The sequence below is a fragment of the Phascolarctos cinereus genome, unplaced genomic scaffold (assembly GCF_003287225.1).
Source record: "Phascolarctos cinereus isolate Bilbo 61053 unplaced genomic scaffold, phaCin_HiC Scaffold_726;HRSCAF=1367, whole genome shotgun sequence".
Taxonomy (NCBI): domain Eukaryota; kingdom Metazoa; phylum Chordata; class Mammalia; order Diprotodontia; family Phascolarctidae; genus Phascolarctos; species Phascolarctos cinereus.
In genome coordinates, this window is record NW_027556098.1 from 122,556,548 (window position 1) to 122,582,312 (window position 25,765).

Below are 25,765 nucleotides of genomic sequence, written 5' to 3' on the forward strand. Positions count from 1 at the left end.
AACAAATGGAAAGAAGATTGGCTATTCAATCAGACTTTCAGCAAGGTATGGGGCCAAAGGGCAAAGGGGGAGCAGCTCTATGTCCAAAGCTGTGTGTGTGTGTGTGTGTGTGTGTGTGTGTGTGTGTGTGTGTAGGAAATGTGTTAGTGTTTGGGGGAGAACAAAGCTTCTCACAATTCCTAGCCCTCTGTAAGTAACAAGAGCCAGCATTTATGTAGTACTTTAAATTTTTAAAGCACTTGATATACATTATCTCATTATATTTTCCAACAACCCTGTGAGATAGGTTTTGTTCATTACCCCCATTTTATAGGTGAGGAAACTGAGGCTGAGAAAAGTACAGTGATTCATTTAGGGGCACACAGCTAATAAGTATTTGAGGCAAGATTTGAACTCAGGTCTACTGACTGGAGATCCAGACATCAGGAAGCAGTTTCAGGGCAATGGATGATTATGGAGAGGTTGGAAATTGGCTAATGAAGGATAGAAGACTCACATTTGAGTTTAGAAAGTGTTCTGACTTGATGGAAGAGAGTGAGAAAGAGCTTGCCCTAGGAAGTATATCTGGGAGGGAGTGTTGGAGAGAGGATTGGTAGGATGGATATTGGAAAGAGTAAGTTCAGAGTGAGCATTTCATGTCTGCACATATAGGACAAAGTGACTCAAAGTCTACTGAGCACTTGCTGAGCTGGTGAGCCCTGGCTGTGTGCTGTGCCCTCATCTGAGAGGCTGTAAAGAAAAGAAAAGAAGGCACCTTTGTCCTCTTGTTTTCCAGCCCATGCACTGGAGACATCAGCAGAGTCAATCGTGATTTAAAAAAATTACTAAACCCTATTTTGTTTTTACAGTATCTCTGAATCATCAAGTTTCCCGAGCTCCTCCTAGTTCTGATTCAGAAAGGGATACCTAGAAGTAGAAGGGGAGTCACCAAATGAACAAGGACACACATGGCTATAAGAAAGGAAGGGGAAGGGAATAAACATTTATTAAATGCTTAATACCTGGTAAGCTCTGTGCTAAACCCTTTGAAAATATTTCATTTGGCTTTTATTATTCCCATTTTATAGTTGACAAAACTGAGGCAGGCAGAGATTAAATGTCTTGCCCAGCTAAGTATCTGAAACTGGATTTGAACCAAGGTCTTCCTGACTCCCGGCCTAGCAGTCTATCCACTGAACTACCTTGCTACTTGGAAAAGAGAGTTTCATGTCATGTTACAGATATAAGGGATAGCTTGAATAAAGACAGAAAAAAGAAGTAAGATGAGAATAGAGAATGTACATTAATAGATAAAGGGGAGAACTCTGAACTGAAGTTAAAGAAGGGATATTGGAGCCAGATTATGGGAGACATAGAATGCCATGATCAGGATTTCATCCTTTTGGTAGGTAATGAATGTTGTTTTTTTTAATAGAAGGGTCTAGGGTTGCATTAAGATTTCTTTGGGAAGACAGCCATTTAATGACTTCCTAGTAAATATATGGGCTTTCAGGGAAATTATTAAGCCAGTACAAATTTAAGAATCCATAAAAATTCTATAAATTGGATAAATAATGCTTAACAGTAACCTTAAAATGCAGACATAACCAGTAGCCCTGTAAATAGGATAGAATGAATTTTTTTTTCCTTCTCCCTGGCCCAGATAGATATTTCTTGACAAGAGGCAATGGAGCCCTCTTACTTTCAAAGGAGACAGGACAGAAGGAAAGAACCAAGCACTGCTTCCATTTCAACTTCACCTGCTGTCAAATCAATCCAGAGTTATGCTAAATAGAGAAACAGAACACCCATGGACAAGCCTTTCTCAATACTTCTGTTCTAGTCAGGTCCCATGCAATTATCTTCCTTTAGACTAGAGTTGGGTCCTCATCTTCCCTCAGGGTTTTAGAGTGAGCTACATTTAAGCTTTGTGCCAAATCTGATAAGCAATAGGAGTGTTCACCTTTTATTGTTTCTAAATTTCTTGGACTTAATGCCAAAAAAAAAAAGGAGAGAGAGAATAAAAGAGGTGAGAAGATGAATAGAACATAAAAGGGGATACTATACAGAACTGAATCTTCATTTCTTTCTATGTGGCTATTATTGTCCCCATTTTACGGTTGGGAAAATAGAGAAAATAATTTAAGGCACTGAAGTTGATGAAGTCATGATGGCCAGACATATGTAGAGAGAAGGAGATTATGGACAGGACTTTGGGGAATACCCATGTTTAAAAGGATGGAAAGAAAGAGGATGAGGAGCAGCAAGAAAGACAGGAGGAAATGTGTGAATGTGCAGAGTTACAAAAACTGAGGCAGAAGAATGTCACAAGGAGGAACTGGTCCATAGCATCAGGTTCTACAGAGAAGTCAAGTAGGATGAAGACAGAAGAAAGGTAATTGTATTTAGTGATAAGGTGGTCATTAGTAACCTGATTCTGTAGAAAAACAGGGGTATGTCACTTGCAAGGGGTTAGAGAATGAATGGTTAGAAAATGGCAGTGGCCAGCGTAGATGATTCTAGAAGTTTGGCAAGAGAAATATTGGATGATTGTTTGATGTGGCAGTAGGGTGAAAGGAAAGGGTTCTTTTTGTTTATTTGTTTTTGTTTGTTTTATTTTGTTTCATTTGCTATGTTTTGGGTTTTTTTAGGATCATGTAGTCTGAGAAGAAGGGATTACTAAAAGAAAGCAATATGATGAAGAAGCTGAAAGAGACAGATGATGATGGAGCAAGGTCACAGAGGATATGAGAAGGGATGGGATAGTGAGCACATGTGCGTGGGTTAGCTTGGGTGAGAAAGAGACCACCTTGTTTGCAACTGGAAGGAACGTGGAGAGAGTGACTGAAGACATAGGCAGTTTAGTGAACATTTAATAAACAGGGGACTTGATGGGAAGGGTCTTGTTGAATGGTCAGTCTTCTCAGTAAAGTAGGAAACAAGACCATCTGTTGAAATTGAGGGAGTAGGGATGGAACTGGGAGAACAGAGAAGGTTTGGAATATCCTCTCTGGGGAATGTGCTAGAGAGGCAAAAAGACGAGAATAAAAGGATTGTCATGCAACATTGAGGATCAAATTGTTATGGAACATGATTTTGTAATGGACTTAGTCTTCTCTTGCTTGAAACTTGCACTACTACAGAGACTTCTGGGGGAAGGGAACTTTCGTTTATAAATCAGCTACAATGTGCCAGACATTGCCCTAAGTGTATTTAAAACAAACAAACAAACAAACAAACCACATCATCTTTGATCCCCATAACAACCTTGTAATGTAGGTGCTATTATTATCCCCATTTTACAGATAAGGAACCTGAAGCAGACTGAAGTTAAGTTGCTTGTCCAGGATCACACAGCTAGGAAGTACTTGAGACTGGATTTGAATTCAGGTCGTCCTGACTCCAGACCCAGCGAACTGCTCTACCAGCTGCCCCAACTAGCTGCTCTTCTCTCTGCTGAATGCTTAGTTCATAGACTCCTAGCCCAGCAGAACTTTATCCCACTCCTTATGATCCAAAGCCATCTTTCTCAGAGCTCCTGCTAGTCTCAGTTTCTCCCAGGGCCAGAAGAAAAATACTTATGGGGGAAGAAAATACCTATGAGGACATTACAGTGTGATTTCATATTTTCTTTCCTTCAGTGGTTAGTATTTTGACACTGGGAGTGGAGAAGGTAAAATGATAGTAGGTGCTCAGTGTTGAGAGTTAATGAGGAAGAAAAAAAAAGGCCAATTTGACAAGATTCTCAAGCACAGATCTGAGGCCATTGCTGAAGAGGCTGATCAAATGGTGCAGACTTGGCAAGCAGGAAAGTGAGAACAGAAATGGTAGAATGGGAGAATAGGGAGGAATTAAGAAATGAAGGTCATGATGAAAGTGAAGAACAGGTACAGGAGTAAGAGCCAGGAGGGAAAGATGGGAGAGCAGGAGAGTGTGGTCAGAGAGGGGAAATTCAGAGACCAGCATTGTGGAAGTGGAACAATTCTGAACGATGCTGAGGTTTGTGGTGAGACTGCCTTGGCAGCTGCAATGGTGTGGAACTGGAGATCAGAGGAGCTGAGAAGTTCAAGGATCTGTAAGTACATAGACACTGAAGTCTCTAATGATGATGGCAGGGCAAAGAGTGGAGAGGAGGGCAGCAAATGCACAGAGAAAAGTGCAGGGAGGGATCAGATCAGTTGATGGCAGAGACAAGGATCTTGAAGAGGCAGGGACCTTGCACAGAACTTTAAAGGAGAAGTGCATTAGTAGGATAGTGTGTTTTCTTCTTGGTAAAAAAAAATGGTAAGTTTTTGATAAGGACATTGGTACATTTTTGATAAGATTAAGTTGGTAATGTGTATTTTTCATCCAGTTTGTTCTTTCAGTGTGAATAGTTCCAACAATGCCTTTTGGAAAATTAAGACTCTTAATGATGAGACTTTGTAGCAGGATGAGGCTCAATGCAATCAACAGTCAATGTTGCTTAATTGCCTACTATGTGTCAAATACCATGCTACATGCTGGGATTGCAAAAGAAGGCAAAAGACAGTCCCTGCCCTCAAAAAGCTTACAACCTAATGGTAGAGACAACATATAAACAAAATATTGCCTTTTTCCATATCCCTCATGAGGATGCACACAATTAACACAATGCCATCTTCTAAATAGAATCATTTGGAGAATTTTTACTATCGATACAGAATCTTTCTCCTGACTCTGGCCCATGCTCAATGTATGATCTTGACCCTGAGCAGCACTCTAAGACAATAAGTTGTTGAGTATTTCCAATCTGCATTGGAAGAGGGAATTTCCTTACCAATACCAATGGAATCATAGGTCTAATTTTTTTTAGAGAGGCAATGGGGTTAAGTGACTTGCCCAGGGTCGCACAGCTAGCAAGTGTCAAGTGTCTGAGGCTGGATTTGAACTCAGATCCTCCTGACTCCAGGGCTGGTGCTCTATCCACTGCACCAGCTAGCTGCCCCATAGGTCTAATTGAAGAATTGAACCTCTTCTCTTCCTAAAAACAGATTAGACTACTACAAAATATGTGAAAATATGAACTAGTTACAATCTTCCCTGGTGAAGGGAATATTCTTATCACTGAGTTCACAGATCTGTCCATGTATCTAAAAATACTCCTGCCATAATGACTGGAAAAGTCCTTCATTATAGATTTGTATCTATGACTATCTGACTATCTATATGACTCTCTGAATATTTTTCAGCCAGTTTTCTACCCTAGCACAATCTGCCTCAGAAAAGGAGTCTGAGAGGCAGCCAATTGGCTGAGGTTAATTCTATGCAGTTTTTTTTCCACAAGGGCTAAGTACATCACTATGAACTTAATAAGCCCTCAATAAATATTGAGGTGGAGAAAGAGAATACTGAGCTAGATGAAAAAAGAAGAAAAAAAAACCTAGTCAGAGGAGTTTGGCTTCTCAGCAAAATGATTCTGTGATGAGCAGATGATGATTTTTTGACAGAGGACTTTATCCACAGATTCGTATGCTGGATTCAAACCAATTTAGGTTAGAAGAACTGACCGATGGGAGCTGTGTTTAACACACACTAGCATATTTCACTTCTGATTGGCAGCCCACTGCTCAGAAGCCTGGGATGTCTACAGAAAGTTTCATACCTTTTATGCATAGCTGGACTTTCAAAAGTTACTTGATTATCCAACAGCTGATGGTCTGAAGTTTATTGAGATTTCTCTCTCTCCCTGAGCCTTCCTAAGTTCATAGATTAATAGGATTTGGAGTTGAAAGAGATCTAGAAGACCATCTAGTCAAAACATCCTAATTTTACAGATGAGAGACTGAGTCCCTCTGGAATATCAATTCAATGTCCTTGAGTAGAAAATGGACAGAAATCAGCAGAAGAAGGGAAATATATTAGTTGCTCCTCTACTCCCTTTTAAAAACATATTAAGCCCTGGCTTTGAAGTTAGATGATCTGGGTTCCAATTCTCCCTCCATCCCTTACTATCTGTGTGATCTTGGGAAAGTACTTCTTCTTTTTGTGCCTTACTTTCCACATTTGTAAAGTGAAGGAGCTGGAGTAGACAGACTCGAAGATCCTTCCGGCTCTAAATCTATGATTCTATCATCTTTTTCAATGTACTATCATGCATGGGATTATAGATTTAGAGTTAGAGGGGGCTTGACTAGTCATCTATTCAATCAGTCATCAAATACCCCATGGAATATGGAATATAAATATGAAAGCATATTGGCTTAGAAAACTACAAATCTGCATTATCTATGTTGCATTGTATTTTTATTTACTTTGTCAAACATTTCTCAATTACATTTTAATCCAGTTTGGTCCTATTTGGGAGTTTTGCTGTTCTCAGCAAGAGTTTGATACCTCAGAATCCAAACTCCTCATTTGAGATGAGAATCAGAGAGGTAAAACCATTCTGTAATCTTCTTCATGATATTTATATAATGCTATTTTGGTACAAGTTTCTACTGGTTAATATGCTGGAAACTATTTGCACCCAATATGTGTCTCCATTGCTGTTTGGGTGAGCCACAATGTTGATTCCTCAGAAATGGTGACATTTCATAAATTGTAGCCATATGGCATCATTGGAAGAATAATGGTGCTTAAAAAAATGGCTTTTTGTTTCAGGGAGAAGCTTGGATCATTGAAAGCACTGTATGATGTACTGAATGCAGTCTAGCTCATCGTCTTCCTCCTGTTCAATTTTGGCCCAAGCTCATTGTGCATTTGCATTGCCTGTTCAAGACTGTACATACAAAGAGATCAAAAGAGGCAGGCTGGTTACAGAGAGAGAGGGAGGAGTAAGTCTATGCCTTGCACGGCTACCCAGGTGATATAAAAAGAACTACAGGAAAGCCCCCAGCATATTGGGTGGGCCCTTGTAGAGTATTCAAAGGAGGACATGAACAAGAGTCAGTCAAGATGAGAAGGTATGGTTTAAGAGGGGTCCCCAAATATATGAGATCACAGATCCAATGAAGTATGTCAATTACTCTGTAGAAAGCTATTGGAAGGGGTAGAATGGGCAGAGGTTATGGTCGCAGTAAGGAAAAATTGCTACTTGAAATGTAGTTTTCAATTATCTGTGGTTTTCAGTTGCCTTTAAAACTCATCCCGGGGTCAGCTAGGTGGTGAAGTGGATAGAGCACCGGCCCTGAAGTCAGGAGGACCTGAGTTCAAATCTGGCCTCAGACCAAACACTTGACACTCACTAGCTGTGTGACCCTGGGCAAGTCAATTAATCCCAATTGCCTAAAAACTCCCTGAAAAACAAACAAACAAACTCATCCTGACCAAATTATTCTTTCTATAAACACTAGATACATAATCAAGAGCTGTATGATGACAGAACCTCAAAGTTTAAAGGAACCTCAGAAGTCACCTACTCTTATGTAAACAAATCCCTTCTACAGCATTCCCCAAAAGAGTCATCCAAACTTCCCTCAAAGGCAGGGACTCATTACCTTCTGAGACAACCCTTTGGTGGGTTCTGGTTATAATCATGATTTTTTTGGTCAATAAATTAAAAACATTCATTAGGCTCTTATTATGTGTCATCAATAATGCTAAGCACTGGGGATACAAAGAAAGGTGAACAAAAATCAGTTCCTGCCCTCAGGGAGCTTACATTCTAATTAAGAAGAAGACATGTAAATAACCAAGTACAATTCAAGATATATGCAGAGCAGGTGGAAGGTAATTTCAGAAGAGAAGGGAATAGCTGTTGCGGGTGGAGTGGAAAGGACAAGAGCCAGGAAAGACTTACTGTTGGAAGGGTCATTTGAAGGGAGCCAAGGAAACTAGGAGGAAGAGGTGAGGAGGAAAGTCCCTCTATTGACTCAGATTTGCTTTTGTTCTGAAATTCGTAGTGTTAGTTGTCTGAGGGTATGGAAAACTCAGGTGACTTGCCCAAGGTTACACAGTCAGTATAAATCAGAATTGAGATTTGAACCTACACCTCCCTGATTTCTAAGCCCATAACTAGCATCACTATGCCAGACTGCCTTCCGAGGAAATTCAGTTGGCATTGCTTTTCTTAGGATCTTGAGAATTTTTTTGTCATTGCCTCAATATTTATTTTAAAAAGCCCCAAATTTGTTTTTTAGTTGTTTCCAGTCATGTCTGCTCTTCATGACCCCCTTTTGGAGTTTTCTTGGCAAAGGTGCTGGAGTGGTTTTATCATTTCCTTCTCCAGGTCATTTTACAGATGAGAAAACTGAGGCAAACAGGGTTAAGTGACTTGCCCAGGGTCACACAGCCAGTAAGTGTCTGAGGCCAGACTTGAACTTAGGTCTTCCGGATTCCAAGTCCCAGGGCTCTATGTGACCTAACTGCCCCAAAACGCCAAATACAGCTCTATTATCAAGAACATTCATGGAATCTCATGTAAAATTAGGAAAAAATGATAGGGTTGACACTGCAAGGGGATGTGTCATCCAGAAAGATGAAGTCTACAATGGAAATTCATAGACTCTGAGCTAGAACTGACCTTAAACATCTTCTTGTCCAACTCCCTCATTTTACAGATGAGGAAACTGAGGCCTAGAGATAGTAAGCGACTTGCCCAAGGTGGTAGGTGTCAAAGCTGTATTTGAATGTAGGTTTTCTGACTCCAAATGTAGCTCCTGTTTCACAGCTCCATCAACTCCTCGGCAGGGGATCCAGGGAATATTTAAAGTAAAGAAAGACCTAATGACATGAAGGAAAAATCATTAAACCTTAGGAAGAATGGTGATCCAAATAGTACTTACTGCTGTCTCAGCAACGGATCTGGAGTAGAACTGATGGTCATCAGGCGCAGTTTTGCAGAGACACCACTAGGAGGAGCGCTTTTCCCTACTTATGGATTTCCATTACATTCTCCACCATCGTTCCATGCAAAAGTTTTTCTTAAACTAACAATGCTAGTGTAAGGAGGTGCTCATTTCTGATTGGACGAGGGAATTTTACAGGTTTGAGTCCTTGATTGGACAGGAGGTGTCGGGGGTGGGGAGAGCGTTGATGGTTGGGGGGAGTGGGATCCCTCTCTCTCTCCCCCTCTCGCTCAGTCTCAGTGGCTGAGTCCGATCTCTCCCTACTCTTTACTGTAGCTCGAAATGTTACACTAAAATACAGACTCATTCTCTCGCTCGCTCTCGCTCGCTCTCTCACACACACACACGCACGCACGCACACACCCACCCAGCCACACACACACACGCACACACACACACACACACACACACCCGCGCCAGGACTCGCCTCCACACGCACACTCGCACACACGCACACACACACACACACACACACACACACTTACACACACCCAAACGCCCACATATCCACACGGAACACCGGGGACCGCTGTCCGGAGCGGAGTGCTAACGGATACAAAAACAAAAGCCACAAGACAGAAAATAAATAGTGCCAACCCGAGAAGTAGTTATTTCCACCACTCTTGCTTCTGAACCAGTTTTGGGGGGGACACCTACGATGGCACTGGATTCTTTAATGCTTTTCCTCTTGGCATCTGCAGTTGCAGCAATGGAAGGTAAAATATCTCCCCCATCCCTGAAAAAAAAAAAAGGAAGAAAGGAAAAAAAAAAGAGCAAGTTTTGTAACCGGATTTATTTCGCGGTGGCATATAAATTGCATGTCCTTTTCCTCTCCTTTTGGTAAAGGGAGCCGGCTTAGGTGGGGACTCCCAGGATTCTGATTTCCCTAGAAGGGACTGGGCTACTCTAGTGGATTGATATGATTTCGATTTTTAAATAGAAGGAACAAGTGCTATTTTGATTATTTATTTTGATTTTTTAAAAAATGGCAGATATAGAGTGGTCTGCCTCAGGCAGCTCCCCACCGCCTCCCTTCCCTCCACCCTCCCACCCCCCAGTCTCCTTCTCCTTTTCTCTACTCCCTCATTCCCCTACACACCGTCGCTTAACTCTCTGCTCCATTCTGGGAGAAGACACTGAGCTGCATTGCAGTACTCGCTTTACATTCCACAAACTGCGAGCTTGGAGAAAAGAAGAGTGGTTTCCGGGGAGAACGGGATGCTTTTGAGTTAGAGATGTGAACAAGAGATGCGCTGTAATTCAGCTCCCGGGGATTCGCAGACGCGATGTCTCTTTCGCTCCCTTGTTCTTTATCTCCTTCTTCCACCTCCTTCCCCTACCCCTTTTCTCTCTGTCTTCCCTGCCTCCTTTGCTTCCTTCCTTCTTGCCTTTCTTTGGATCTCCCCCCCCCCCGCCCAAATCCTATTTCTGTTCATTTAGCTTTTTCTTTTTTGTCTCCAATTTGTTGTGCCTCCTCTCCTCCCAGAGCTAGTGAGATAGCTTAGCTTTCTTTAGCGAAGCCAGGAGACTACGAGAACCAGAAGAAAGGCTTTTCTTTCCTGACTTTCTACTGGGGATGTGGAAGTGGATGTGTGGTGCCCCTCTGCCTGTGGATTTAGGTAGCAGCAGGTAGCCCAGAGTGGGGCTGGTCAGAGACAGATTCCTGGGAGCTGAGAGTTGTACAAACTGCCTGTTGGGCTGAGGAGGGGAAGTCTCGCCCTTCGCTCAGCGGTTAGCCAAGGCAGGCATATTAGATTGTCTGGGACTTACAGTGGTGGGGAGCTCATAAGAGAGAAAATCTGTATTTAGAGGAATGTGAGTTTTAGGAGTTTCTTGTCCCCTGCACCCTTAAAGGAAACTAGCAGTGTCTCCTTTTTTTCACATGTTAGTGTAATGTAAGGTGAGTGAACAGCTTTGCAAGGCATTTCAAGTGGGGGAAGAGGAGGCATTTTTAGATCTGTCTAAACATACACAGCTATTTCCTTCTGCCTAGAGAAAGAAAGTCATCTTAGGTGAGGGGGCTTTTGTCAACGTCTCTTTTTGCACAGGCAATAACCTCTGGACTAATTTTTTTTTTAAGTGAAGAAAGCTGCTTGGAATATATTTAACTTGAATCTTGAGATTAAACAAAAAAAAAATCTTTCCTGTGTTTCCTATGTGTGTCTGATTCCTTTAAGAAACCTCTACTTTCTCCTCTCCCTTTCCCAATAATCTTTCCAAATAAAATCTGCGTTGTCCAAAGAGCCTGGCTGATTATATGTCCATCATACTGGATGGAAAACTGAATTGGGTTCTAGGCAAGGAGGTTCCATTCAAAGAGAAAGGTGATTCACTTTAGTAGAAAGAAGGGAAGCAACAGCCTCCTGGAGAACTTCAAAAGCTCTTTTAAACTGTAAAATTGGGTCCACTTATCTAGTGTTTCTTAATCCACTCCAACTCACAGATTCACTCCCATTCATTTGTCTGGATTCAGATTTATAAGTTCCCCAGTTCAGCTCCTGGTAACATGAAATAAGTTTTCATTTGGCTGGTGAAAATAAATGATGAGGCTGCTAGGCTAAGTCTTGGGTTGAAAGGAATGCTTGCAATCTGTCTATTGCTTGTGGAATTGTGACACAGACACCTGAGTTGAAAGTGACAAGAAAGGTACCAGGTCTTTTGAGCCAACTACGCCCACTTATCTTCCTTCCCCTCCCTTGTAGAGCCCGATTCTTCTACTTAATAGTGATACTTTGGGTGATGTAGTAACAGCTAAGAATCCTTTTTCTTTTTGATGAGAACTACTGCACCATCCTTTCAAATCTCTGCTTTCATTGTTGCTGGGGGAGCAGAATAGTGAAAAGAAAGCCTTCGCTTTTTTTCAGAACGTGATTTTTTTTGTTGTTGTCTTTCCCCATCGCCCCAGCTGGTGGTCTTTGCAGGGGTCCTTTATTAAAATTTGCTGGATGCAAGGGAGACATATGCTGCCTGCGGTAAGCAGAGGGAGAAGTGGCTGGAAGCTCAGAGATTGGGAGTACCTACTGTAATTAAGAAAAAAAGAATTGTAAAGGGGTCCTTAAGGGTGCCCTAAGACAGGGACAGGAAACCAAAATGATATATGCATTTCTAATTTTGAGATAGGGGATTTGGCTTTTCCTCCAGCTTCAGATGTCAATCACTTATAATTATCTTTTTTGGTGGTCTGTCTTTATTGCTGTTTCTGAATGCTACCAGTATCTTAGTTGGGAGGGATGGGTTAGCTGTATAATACAACCAGAGAAGTTGTTTTCAGAAAAAAATGCTTTTTTGGCTCCATCACAGTTTTGTTCTTTGCATGCGCTGGAAATGTTGATCTTTAGAGGGACACAAATTTGACATTTTACTATTAATAAAGGAAATGAACTTGAGTATGTGAGCCTCTGATGCTTGCTGGGGAGATGTTATTTTGCAGGAGAAATTGTTTTGAAAACAAATGTTCAGAGACATCTTGACTTGTCTCTAGTGGTTTTCATTGAGATCCTCCTTTCTCTTAGTGTACATACATTTTTTTTCCTACTCATTGCTTTTTCCTCGTTCATATTCCAAAAACCCAGGTGCCTGGAATTCAGGAACTGGAGTCTTTAAGCCCAAGTCACTTGGCTTAGGTTTAGCATCATCCCCTGGCAAGAATCTTGCCTCCACTTCCTGATATCTCCCCCTCCTACCCTCTCAGGCCTGCCACCTAAAACTTTGCCTATTGCCCAGAGCCTTTCTAATAGGTAGTAGCTTATACTCTGTCATAGAAACCTTACCACCAAGAGTTAAATGAAACAACATATTCAGCAGAATATTAAAACAGCTCCATTTCTAGCATGGCAGATAGTAAAAACCATTCAGTTATTTCCCTACTGCCCGGAAGGTTTCCTTTCCCACCCTATCAACATTATGCAGCTCTACCAATCTAACTGGATTCTAGTCTCCTGCTACAGTCATTTGATTGTGTTGAGAGTGGCATAATTATCAGAAAAGTGAATCAATAAGAATTCCAAACGACAGCTCCTTCCCGTGCAGCTCCGGTGTGCGAGGGATGTGGCCACTATTTTTCAGCCACTATCTCGCTGTCTCTTCTTATGGTTAGTTTTTGTCCTGGGAATCCTGTAGGCAAAGCTGGTGATAACCCCTGGGCAAACAGCTCAAATGACTGGCCTAATGCCTCAATACCCACAGAGGAAAGCAGATCCTAAGCAAGGGCCAGTCACAAAGGATAATTACCGGTCTAGGGACTTAGCAGGGGTAAAGTGAAGCCCGAGGAAGAGCCTGTTCCACCAGAGCTGTGACAACTGGGAGGAAGCAGGCAGAGGGAGGGAAAGGTCGTCTGATCCTCCTTTTCCCTCCCCAGTAGTCTAGAGCAGGAACAGAGTTCAGCTATTCTGATGGAATGGACTGTTTTGGCATGCAGGGTCTGGGGGGAGGGAGTTATCAGGGCTGGTTGGGGAGGAAGTGTTTGAATGCTAATCTGATATCCCCACTTTCTCTCTCTCTCACTTTCCTATTTCCATATATCCTTGCCATTTCAGGGAAGAGAGGCAGGGCAAGGCCTATTCCAGCATGAATGAAATTTCATTTCATTTTAGTCTATTGTCAAAGGTTCCTTTTGTTGACTAGAGAGCAGGCAGGGGGATAAGGCTGCCAGTTCCCTGCTCTCTCTCTCTCTCTCTTTCTCTCTCTCCTGATCTAGTCCTTGGAGGATGCTATGCTCCTGACTTCAATGTTTCCACTTAAGGGGTACCAGTACCCTTCTCACAACTTAGTCAGACAAGGCTACATGTGTAAGCCCATCCTGGCCTTTGGGTCATTTGCTAAGCAAGTGCTTGGTCCTAAAGGAAAAGGTGTTTGAAGGATCCTTTGGGATCTAGCTGGTGACCTGCTAGCATAAAGGGGCATGTAGTCACTTAGAGAAAGGGGATTATTGTGGACCTCTTAGAATCCAGATGCCTATCTTTCTGGATGAATGCCCTGGATCAGGACATCTCTGCCTGGGTGGTTTCTCTGCAGCATTTACAGCTCTGGTTTACAGGGGGTTTCCTTCTGTAATTGGGCAGCACTGGAAGAGTAAGTTCCTGCCCTGCCCCCTCACCCCCCACCACTGGCAGCTAAAAAGCCAAAGAAGCCTTTTCCACATCCTTCTGATCTCTTCCTCTTCCACCCTTCCTCCCCTGCCCCTACTTGAAAAGCCCCTACTTTGTAGGGAACTTACCAAAGACCTTCATATTCTAACTAGGCAGGCTGCTGACAGCCAGTGTAGGCAGCGGCGTGTAGGACCCCTGTCACTCAGCATGCTAGGGAGCAGATTTCTGAGGCAGATATCAAGGTTCATGCTGGTCCTGACAAGACTCAGGCAGCATAGGCACAAAGATGAATCCTTAATGTGATGATCCCTCTGGCCCTTCACACTCAGCTGAGCACAACAAATAGATGCTGGGTTACCAGCTTTATTTGGGAGAACAAAGGCACAACCACTGATTTGGGGAGGCCTACTGAGCCTCCTCAGAACCTACTGAGGTAGAGCTATATGTTAAGAATGGCAAAGGGAAACCTATAGTCATCAGGACTCATCTTTGTTAATGGACAGGACATTGAATTTGAAGTCAGGAAGATTTAGCTTCACCCTTCACCTCAGATACTATTAACCATGTGACCCTGGGCAAGTCATTTAACCTCTATATACCTCAGTTTCCCTATTTGTAAAATAAGAGAGTTAGACTCAAAGACCTCTAAAGTACCTTCTAGCTCTATAGCTACAATTCTGTAAACCCCTCTTGGGAGACAACGAGCTTCAGACTGACTTTATGCAGAAGAATATGGGTGCCCAAGTCATTCTGCTACCAGAATAGGATAGTAAGGCAAAGGTCTTTCCTTCTTTCTTCCCAACATATAAAGGTGAGGTTGTCTAAGAGGGGATTTTAGGTTTTCCCATCTTGGTTTTATTTTTTGGTGGCAGTGGTTGGCCTTAAAAAAAGTGCCCTCATGAATCCTGTATGTCAAGTCTAATACCATCTGTGTCTCCATTCTGGGAGCTATTGGCCTATGACTCCTGATGTCAGGCAGCAATACTGTCAACCTTGGATTAGACACTCCTAGTGTATATACAGCAACTGCGCTTCAATTTGCTAAATCTATCCTCGTCATTATCCAGGCACCTTGGGCTTAATAAATATTAAATACCATGATGATCATTGTATAGAGAACATGAGGCATAAGGACTTGGGACTCTGACTTATCTGGATCGTTTTTTTCAACCTTCTCAGCCAAAAACAGTATTTAATTCAATAAAAATGAATAGGGTCAAAGAGCGAGATGTGGTACCAGGGAAGGTGACATACCCATGCAGGCCTTTTGTGTTGATGTGGGAAATAATCCACTGAAACCCATTTTTTCTTGTGAATTTGCAGAATAGAATTTACAGAAGGAGAAAGGAGCCACAGAAAGTCCTGGACTCTCTTCTGCTAGCATTCATAAGGCATTCAGTAGACACTGGTTGATGATGAAATGGTGGACAGTGTAGCTAAGGACAAAGAAGATTGAATGGACTGAGATTCAGGACACTGGATAGCTAGTCTTAGCCTGGTTGTTTCTGAGATTTGTAGCTTTGAGAAAATGACCCAATATACCCGTGCCTCTCTTTCTCTACATAGATAGCCTCATGCTCACTGCTCCTAATATCATCATGAGGTTGATGTAGGGATACAGGAGATACCACATGTGAAGTTGCTTGAAGCATTTTAGAAAAGATGTCACAGAAATGAAAAAGGAGAGTCATATTATAAAAGGAAAAAATAGCTATGAAGGATGTACATGTAATCTTGGTAACATTGGTCCATTGGAAACATTTTTCTACTTTGAGACGAGTGAGATGGCAATTTTTTTTTTTTTGGCGAGGCAACTGGGGTTAAGTGACTTGCCCAGGGTCACACAGCTAGTAAATGTCAAGTACCTGGTCTGAGACCAGATTTGAACTCAGGTCCTCCCGACTCCAAGGCTGGTGCTCTACCCACTGTGCCAACCAGCTGCCCTGAGATGGCAATTTTGAAAGAGAAAAGAGGAAAATATCATTTGAGAACCTGAGACAGTTTGAGTACACCCCAAGAAGGAGTATCTGAGCCAAACTGGACTCAGAATGGGCATATGTTAGTTATCTATGGACAGGGGAGTCATTATGGCAATATGGAGAGGGGGCTGGCCTTAGAGTCAAGAAGACCTAGGTTCAAGTCCCAACTTTGACATATGTCTCTGTGACCCTGGGCAACTCATTTAACCTTTCAATGCTCTAGGCTAGTGGTGTCAAACTCAAATACAAATGGGGATCACTAATCCACACATTAGGATCCCTGCTAGCTGCCAGTTGACTTAGAAAGCTACATGTCAACATTGTATGTGTTTTATTGTATTTTTATTTTGTTAAATTGCATTTTATGGGCAGCTAAGTAGCACAGTGGATAGAGTGCCAGATCTGGAGTCAAGAAGGCTCCTTCCTGAGTTCAGATCTGGCCTCAGTCACTTACTTGTGTGATCCTGGGCAAGTCACTTCACCCTGTTGACCTCAGTTTCCTCATCGGTAAAATAAGCTGGAAAAGGAAATGGCAAACCACTCCAGTATCTTTGCCAAGAAAACCCCAAATGGGGTCATGGAGAGTCAGACATAGGTGAAAATGACTGAATATCATCATCATCATCATCATCATCAACAACACTGACAGCAACAAAAGTACATTGTGCGCTGTTCTGAGGAGTGTTGAGGGTTGGATATGGCCTGATGTTTCACCCCTCTGTCCTAGACAACTATTTAAGAATATAACTTGCTGAGAATGTGCTGACTTACATTAGTAGGAGTCTCCTCATCTCAGAGTTTCCTATATTAATAAAAGTACAGGCCCAGTCCTTATCTTGTATCCTTATGGGAATCTCTCTGTCTCTGTTTCTGTCTCTCTCTGTCTCTCTATTGTTTTCTCTCTCTCTCTCTCTCTCTCTCTCTCTCTCTCTCTCTCTCTCTCTCTCTCTCTCCCTTTCTTTCTCTCTCTGGCTAAAAAATTCCAGAACTTTAGGCAAATTCTGTTATGTAAGAGGGATCTAAGGTATGATTATTCTTGTGTGTGTGATTGAGGTAAATCAGAAACATTTGTCAGAGGAATTGAGTTGAGGATGTTTAGGAAATTGGAGGCCATTGTGTTCTAATGAGAGCAAAGATTGGGGTGAAAAAGAAGACAATGAGCCAGTTGTGGTTGTTGTGGTTGTTGAGCTCTTTTCAGTCATATCCAACTCTTTATGACCCCATGTGGGGTTTTCTTGGCAGAGATACTACAGTGTTTTGCCATTTCCTTCTCCAGCTCATTTTACAGATGAAGAAATTGTGACAAATATGGTTAAGTGACTTGCCCAGGGTCACACAACTAGGAAGTGTCTGAGGCCAGATTTGAACTCAGGGCTTCCTAACTCCAGGCTTGGTGCTCTAACCACTGTGTCACTTAGCTGGCCCTAACACACCAGGTACTGAAATAATTAGGGAGGAAGAGGCTCAGAAGCTCTTAAATGACAGCCACACAGGGCTGGATAGAAAGGAGTGAACTTGAAAGAGCAAGGCTGGTTGCTGAGTGAGGTGGTAGAGCCACGGTGACTACTGTCAGCCTCAAGGAGTGTGGCATCTTTTCCTTGAGGCCCTGTGTGTCAGAGATTGTGAGAGAGTATACCAAGAGAGATATGCCATCTTTAAGAGAAAGCTAACTTTTAATGAATGCAAGAAGGTGGAAGGAATGTCAGAAGAAGAGGTCTGAGAAGAAAGAGAGCTTATTAACAATAAAGGAAGATTCTAGAGAAGTCAGTGGAAAGAGAAACAAGGAGTTAGGAGCTTGGGAGGCTAGGGCCGAGTTAACTGAGAGCATAGTAGAGGCAGTTGCCTCTTTCTGTTTTACTGCTGATCATCTTTCACATGCCTGGTGGTGTTACACTGGGGGCCTTGTGTCCAGTGGGAAGACAGACCCAAAGAGAGAGGCATGAATGTCATGAGACCCCAGAGGATTTCAACCTGGTGTGGCACGAAGGGGAGGAAGTATATCCACCATAGTCATGAATAGAGTATGGGCTGGGTGTGCCAGGGTGCAATGGCCTTCCCTGTGGTGAATAGTACCACTGGCCTTTTCCTTTGTCTTTAGCTTATTCTCCCTCAAGGGAAGGGACAATGGTAATGCTCATTCCGCTAGATGCCAGCCCACTGCCCATGCTTTTTGAATGCCTATGGTGTTAGAACCTGAGACAGAGACCATATGCTAGACCAGGGGTGGGGAACCTGCAGCCCTTGAGGCCACATGTGACCCTCTAGGTCCTCAAGTGCAGCCCTTTGACTGAATCCAAACTTCACAGAGCAAATCCCCTTAATAAAAGTATTTGTTCTGTGAAACTTGGACTCAGTCAAAAGGACACACACAAGGACCTAGAAGGCCACATGTGGCCTCAAGACCACAGGTTCCCCACTCCTGTGCTAGACAAAGATGGCAAGAGAATTGAAACACAAAGATAATCCAAAAATAGAATTTATACCAAAAGCTTCCACCTTTTCCCAACCACTTACCTTTCTCCCCAGTAAAGATGGAATAGAATCTTCTCACCTAATATCTGCTCCTGCCAATGTATCCACAGAAGTTGGTCAGAGAAATGGCCCAAGGGAAGACTGAAGTCTGGAGAAACAAAGAGGAGAAGTGGAGAGACCTGACAATATGGCAACTGCATAAGCTGGATCATCAGGAGGTGGCTGTATCTTCCGGTGGTTCTTTGGCGGTTATTTTACAAATTTTTTTCCTCCTGCCACCTGACAAGTTCATTAGCTTACGTTGCACCAGGAAATTTTGAGCAAATTCTCATTCTGATTTCCATAGTCTTGAATGTGTGTGTCCTTGCACCTGAATCCCAAGATTGAGTTTTCCTTGGATGGATTCATTTTCATGTGTCCCTGTTCTGTACTAGCCACTTAAGTGACCTGAATGTTTCAATCAGATTTTCTTCTCCCCCAAATGTGGTGAAGAAACAGTCGCATTAGAATGGCTGCCTGTGTGAAGATATTACCACAATAATAAAGTAACATCCTGGGAGAGATTTCTCATTTAAAAGACAATTTCTTCATGAAAAATTTCTAGGCTGTACTATATCAGCTGGCTCAATTCTATATAAAGATGAAAAGAGAGGCCTTCTCATTAGATTTTTATGAAATTTATTTGAGTAGCAAGGGGTCTCGGTCAATCTGGGCCATTTGCTTCATGGTGAACCATTAATTCTTTTGTTCTTTTGATGATGAAATCTTAGCAGACCTAGTTTGGCCTGGGCTGCATGAATATGATGGGTACTGAATAAATGCCTGTTGATTGAGTGATAAACATCTTGAGTGATTCCTTTAAGGTAGGGGGAGGAAGAGAGACAGAGACAGAGACAGAGAGAAAGGGAGAGATAGAGACCGAGAAGGAAAAGAGAGAAAAATTAAGTGGAATGGGAAGCTCAAAGGACTTGGTCTTCTCTGAGGATATTTGCTTAGGGCCGACCGCTGTCTGTGCTAGTTTTGAAGTGGCTGTCCCCAGAGATAAAGGGCTATGCTAGAAGTATGCTATAACTTTGTGAGCCTATAGAATTAGTGTTGAGAAAGATCTCCCGTTCAATTTTATTGAGCTTAGGCAATGCTGGGCATTAAGTATTCCAATACTCCAACATAGATATCAAAAAGAATCCCTTCACACTTTTGGGTAATCATAAAACAGAAATTACTCTTGTAAAGACAGCCCCTCTTTTGAGGACCCTTTTGTACCATGCAGGGGCTTCTTGGGCAATAGCCATACTTGTGCATGTAAAAGTAGAACAGAAGAAATGTGTATGAGTTCTTCCTGATTACCTGCAGAACTGAGATAAACTTCTAAGTAGAATAAACTTGTTAACAGGCCTAATGAAAAAAAGCTAAGTGTCCAAGGTTCATTAAGTATTGTTATTTAATATGCCTGACTCTTCCTGACCCCATTTGGGGTCTTCTTGGCAAAGATACTGGAGTGGCTTGCTATTTCTTTCTCCAGCTCATTATACAGATGAGGAAACTGAGGTCAACAGGGTGAAGTGGCTTACCCAGGGTCACACAGCATAGTGTCTGAGGCTAGATTTGAACTCAGGAAGATAAGTCTTCCTGATTCCAAGCCCAGCGCTCTATCTACTGCTGCCCCATTTGTCTCATAGTAGTATTGATAGTCATAAATGTAGGAGGGCTGATTGGATGACCAGGAACTTAAAGGGAAGGTGGAAACCAGAATATCTTCCAGAGCATTTAGGTTTATGAATACCTGAAAGAGATTTGAACCTGAGGTTAGAAAACTCTGGTTTGGTGTTCGCTTTGCCACCTGCATGACCCTGGGCAAACCACTTTGCTTCTCAGCTATAAAATGGCTATAATTCTGTGCAATTCACCAACCAATCAATAAGCATTTCTTAAGTGTCTACTATATGCTGGTCACTAGAGACACAGAAATAAAAGTGTAATGTCCAAGTCCTTAAATAACTTACAGTCTTCTGGGAAGGAAACCACATTTACAAAGATAAAAGCAAATAGGAGCTTAATAAATGCTTATTGACTCACTGTCTGTCTGAGGAGCAGGAAAGGTGGCATAGGAGAGATGTGGCCTCAGTTAAGACTTAAAGAAAACTGAGCATTTTAGGTGGAGGTGAGGAAGGGAGTACATTCCAGGCATCAGGGACAGCCCTTGAAAAGTCAGGAAGGAGGAGAGTGGAATGCTCAGGGCACAGCAGATGCGTCAGTTTGGCTGCAACAGAGAGTTCATAAAGAGGAGTGATGTGAAATAAGTCTGGAAAGGTAGGCTGGACCTCAACTGGGAAGGACTTTAAATACCGAGTAAAGAGTTTGTATTTTAACCTGGAGGCAAGAGGGAATTGCTGCAGCTTCTTAAGCAGGATGAGTGCCGTTTTCAGACCTGGACTTTAGGTAGATTATTTTGGCAGCTGTGCGGAGAATGAATTAGAGGGAATTAGAGGGGATGAGAAGTGAAGAGACCAAGAAGAAGGTCAGGGCAATCAATAGTCCAGGTAAGGGGTGAAGAGGACCTGAACTTGGGTAATGGGGAAAATACTAAACCTGAAAGCTCCATAAAAATGTGTTGCGTTGTTATAACAGTAGTGATAATGCTCATTTATATGATAGGCACTTAGCAAAAATTTGCTTGCTTCCTGAATGATACCAGGCCCTAAACTTGGAAATTGCTCCTAAAACCTGACTTTCTCCATTCTATCTCTGTCTGTCTGTCTGCATATATAGATACATGCATACATGCATGCATGTATATGTATATGTGTGTGTATGTACATATGTGTATATGTGTGCGCACACATACACACACACACACACACACACACATATATATATAATGTGTATATGTGTGAGGACAGGTATATGTGTATGCATGTATGTATATATGTGTGTTTTTTCAATTAAGAACGTTTCTCTCCCTCTCTCCCCTTCACCTTCCCCCCATAACACACACACACACACACACACACACACACACACACACACACACACACAGAAAAAGAAAACCCATGAAAGGAGTAGGCATACTCTAGCAAAACAGATGTCCACATTGGCCAGATCCAACAACATATGCCTCCTTCTGCATCCTGTGACCATCACCTCTCTCTGAAAAAGTAGGTAGCATCGATCATCAACAATCCTTTAGGATGATGGTGGGTCATTGTACTGATCAGAGATCTTAAGTCTTTCAGAATTTTTTTAAACAATATTAATTTTCTTCTCTCTTTCTCCATCCTCCATCTCTGTCTCTGTCTTCTCTGTGTGTCTTTTTCTGTCTCCCTCCCTTTCTTTCTCTCTGTGTCACTGTCTCTATCTGTCTTTCCATCTCTCTCTGCCTTTCTTTTCTCTCTCTCAGTCTCTTTGTCTCTGTCTCTCTTTCCCCTACCATAAAGAAGCCATTTGAGAAGTCATCAATTATTCTCTTGGTTCTGATTTTGAGACTAGTTATTTATGATTAGATAATCCAAGCTCTTTGCTCCTCTTGCCTTTCTCCTCCCATAACCTTGGGAACTCATTCTTCCAAAGAACTGAACCCAGAAATCAGCTGCAAGGACACATTCAAGGTGCTAGGCACAATCAAAATTAGAATTTTGCTCAAGTGGAATTTTGCCAAGCAGAATGTAAGCTTCTCAAGGGCAGGGACCATGCTATTTTTTCCTCTTGGCAACTCTAGGGCCTTGATGTAGTGAGTACTGAGCCTGTGGTACATGCTACCCCTTGAGGGCAGGCAACTTGTAAGATGATCACATAGGATTTTTAAAGACAGAAAAATATTTTGATATGAATTGGCTTACCTGATGCTTGGGGGTATCAGATATTGCTGCATTCCATGCTTATGTCTCTGTAACTACTTAAAGAGAAAGATGAGAAAGAAGGATAGCTCCTTTCTCATCTTCCTCCAGAGCTGATATGATTGTTTCTTTCAGCCAGATAGAAACCCCTAGCTCAGGCAGACCACCTTTCATTGCTACTTTGGAGAGAAAAGTTATTTCCATTTTCAATTACCATCAGCTCTCTGTTATTCATTGTCACAGGAGGCAGGGCCAGCTTGGAGAAATGAAATTTTCCAATAATTCCCCATTTTTAATCTTGCCAATAGCATGGGTTTCAGTCCCCTCCACTATTTTCCCTGCCTCCCGGTCCACCTTCTTTGCCATCACTAGCAATAAGTTTCCAACATGACAGATTTGAATTTGATCTCCTCTCACCTCCTTTCCCTGTTACTTATTGGAGATGATAAAAAGGCAGTGAAACTGTCAAAAGGTAATGGACAGGAAGGAGAAGTAAGAGCAGAACTTGGATAATCCAACCAGCCTGGAAAAGCATAATAATAATAATAAAAAATAACTCACAGATAATTTTGCATATACTGACTCATTTGTTCCTCACAACAATTTAGGGAGTCAGGCACTTTGTTATTCCCATTTTATAGATGACAAAACCAGGGCTAGAAAGGTTGAATAATTTGCCCAAGAACAACACCTAGTTCGTATTTAAATGCAACTCTTCTGAGGATGAGTCCAGTGCTTTTGATGCCTTATTTTGCTGTAACAGCAGTTTCCAAGTTTGAGGACTGGGTTCATTTATATGATTTTCATTCATTCAACAAACATTTATTAATGTGGACCACACACAGGTTATTATAGCTATATGCTAAGAAAGTCCACGTAACCCACAAGTTCGCATTCATACAGCCCTTCTGTATAATCCCATCCTACCGTCTGTACCTTCTCTTTCTCCATTTTCTATTGATATTCTTTGTGTTATTTATAGTCTCTCCCACTTCCATTTAAGGAAAGGCAGGGTGGCCAAGTGGGTTGTGACTTAAATATTTACTAGCTCTGTGCCTTGGAGAAAGTCACTTAGTCTAAGACTGTTTCCTTAACTATAAAATGGGGAGGAAAGTTGCTACCTCACACTGTTGTTACAAAGATCAGTTGATATAATGTATGTAAAACATTTTGCAAATCTTAAATAAACCTATAAATAACCATTGTTAGTACACATTATTCATGTAAGCACAACACAAAACACTAATTGTTGTTGTTTGTGGTTGCTGTTGCTGCTGCGGCTGTTGCTTACCAGGCATGTGGTTTCATTGGTGGCACAGTCAGCTCCCAATGAGGAATTTCCTCTCTCAGTGCAGGTCAGCATCTTCTCTGTAATTTCTAAATGTGGAGAGTTATTTGGGGCAAGGCACTGAGAGGGTGAATGAGTTGCCAGGACCCTTGGATGCACACTGGCTGTGTGACCCTGGGCAACTCATTCACCCTCTCTGTGCCCTGTCATGAGACTCTAAGCCTACATCAGGTCTCCATCTGCATCAATGGAGGGAGCGTCTTCTCTGGGAATTTCTTAAACCCACAAAATTGCAGGTCTGGACCCAAATCAAACCGAAAACCAAACCAAACAAAACCAAAGCCAACAACTCCACCAAGCAGAAAACTCCTCTCAGGAACTGTTTATATTGTGCTTTAGGATTTACAAAGCATTTTCCCCACAGCAGTCTTGTGAGGCCAGTAGTGGAGGGGTCGTTATCTTCATTTTACAGAGGAGGAAAGTGAAGCCCAGAAGGCTCCCTTGACCTGCTCCAGGTCACGCAGCGAGTGTCAGAAGCAGGAAGCTGTTGGGTTTCTCTCTCCCACTCTACACCCCCTCAGATGTCCTTCCAAGCTCACAGCTGACTTCAAATCTTAGCCTCCTCCTCTGAGCTCAGCAGCTGACCTTGGGGGCAGCTTCAGGGTACCTGAACCTGGGCCCAGTGGTCTTTCTGCTCTTCCAGGCTGCCTGTTGGCTGCTATCGATTCTCTTTGGCTGCCTTCCACAACCAGCAGTGTGGCTGGACACGTCTTTTGTGTGGTGGTGCTGGTGGTCTATCTATGCATATTAATGTCCTGGGGGTCTCCCTGAGGTTTTTCTTAGGGCTGGCTGACATTTGTGGCATTTGAAAGGAGTCAAATTACCTGTGTCCTCTGGAGGCTGTTCCTCTCTGACACCCAGCCTCTTTGCCTCCATCATCCTTTCTGCTCTGGCTGGTACTGCCACAGGGTGGATTGGTCTTGCTAAGATTCTGTTGTCAGCAGCTGAGCTCAGAGGAGGATGCTATGATTTAAAGTCAGCCATGAGTTGGAAGGACATCTGAGGGGGTGTAGAATGGGAAAGAGAAACCCAACAGTTTCCTGACTTCACTGAAAAAGATCCCCCAGGGAAGCGATTTTGGACATGGGAAGAAATGAGAGGAATGTGGAATCGCTGCAACTCCCTTCATCAAGGGACTTCTCTGTGAGCAGCAGCCTGGCCTTGGTTAATTGTGCTCTTGATTTTCTCTTAGTATTTTACTAGCACATCAAGGCAGACCCTTTGAACTTAGCCTCCCCACAGCTTCTGAGGGTGCTGATTTGGGGTTTGTTTGTTTCTGGCTTGTCTGGACTTCCCTGAAGCCTGGTTCTAATCCACCCTGCTGCTACTTCTGCTGCTGCTGCTGCTGCTGCTAATTCTGTGCTGTATACCCTCCCTGTCTTTGGCTGTTAGCTTCTCATGAGATAGAGCCTTGGACTGGACATTGAAAAAGAAAGAAAACCAAACCAACATAAACTTTCCTTGTCTTTCTTTTTAGCTACAGTGGGAGGCTGAGAGGAACATGGTGTAGGGATCATAGGATCATAGACAGCACTGGAAAGGACTTTGGGAGTACTTCTTAGTCAAATGCCTTCACTTTTACAAAGGGGAAGGAATTGAGGCCCAGAGATGTACTTTGCCTAAAGTCATAGGGGTACATAGCAGAACTAAGCCGCAGGTCCCAGTACTAGATAAATCAATATAAATCAAAAAGTAGATAATCAACAAACAGTTATCAATCACCTACTGTATATAATGCACCTCAAGAGGCCCTCTGAGGCTCTCTTTCTGAAACAGGCCACAAGAGATCTCAAATGCCCCCTATTTTGGTGCATAGCAAATAGACACAACCATTGCTCACATCATACTGGCACCTGCTTAGGGTGGAGAATTACCCAAGAGTGGAGAAGACACAACCAGATCATAACTCTATTAGCCCTCCATATGTACTATGACTCGGAATTCCCAATTCAGGCCATTACTGAATATTCTGAACTGAGGTCTCTTCAACCTTCATTCCTTCCTATACTGACTTTCCTTTTTGTTCTCCTATCTCTGGGGAAGCCACTTCATGAAGGAAAAGGGACTTGAGATCCCCTTAGAAGTATGGGGAAAATTTGGCTAGGTTCTTAACTCTGTGTGTGTGTGTGTGTGTGTGTGTGTGTGTGTGTGTGTGTGATGGATTCCTTTGGTAGAAAAAGGTAAAGTCTATGGATTTCTTTTCAGAATAAATTAAAATCATATATACATACACACATATGTATATAATTGAGGGAAATAC

At 42.5% G+C, this 25,765-nt stretch overlaps 1 protein-coding gene and 1 long non-coding RNA gene across 2 annotated transcripts in view; one reads left to right on the forward strand and one right to left on the reverse strand.

Annotated features, from left to right (window-relative positions):
• Positions 1–8,467: 8,467 nt before the first annotated feature.
• LOC144454525 (uncharacterized) lies at positions 8,468–10,141 on the reverse strand. Its single transcript, XR_013482976.1, has 3 exons — positions 9,886–10,141; positions 9,384–9,522; positions 8,468–8,661 (listed from the first exon to the last, which is right to left on the reverse strand). It is a non-coding gene; the product is annotated as an uncharacterized LOC144454525 (long non-coding RNA).
• The window catches only part of EPHB1 (EPH receptor B1), a 709,181-nt gene continuing 692,833 nt past the window's right edge, over positions 9,418–25,765 (forward strand). The window contains 1 exon segment of the mRNA XM_020986094.2: positions 9,418–9,502. Coding sequence (XP_020841753.1) covers positions 9,445–9,502 — 58 coding nt within the window. The 5' untranslated portion in view covers positions 9,418–9,444.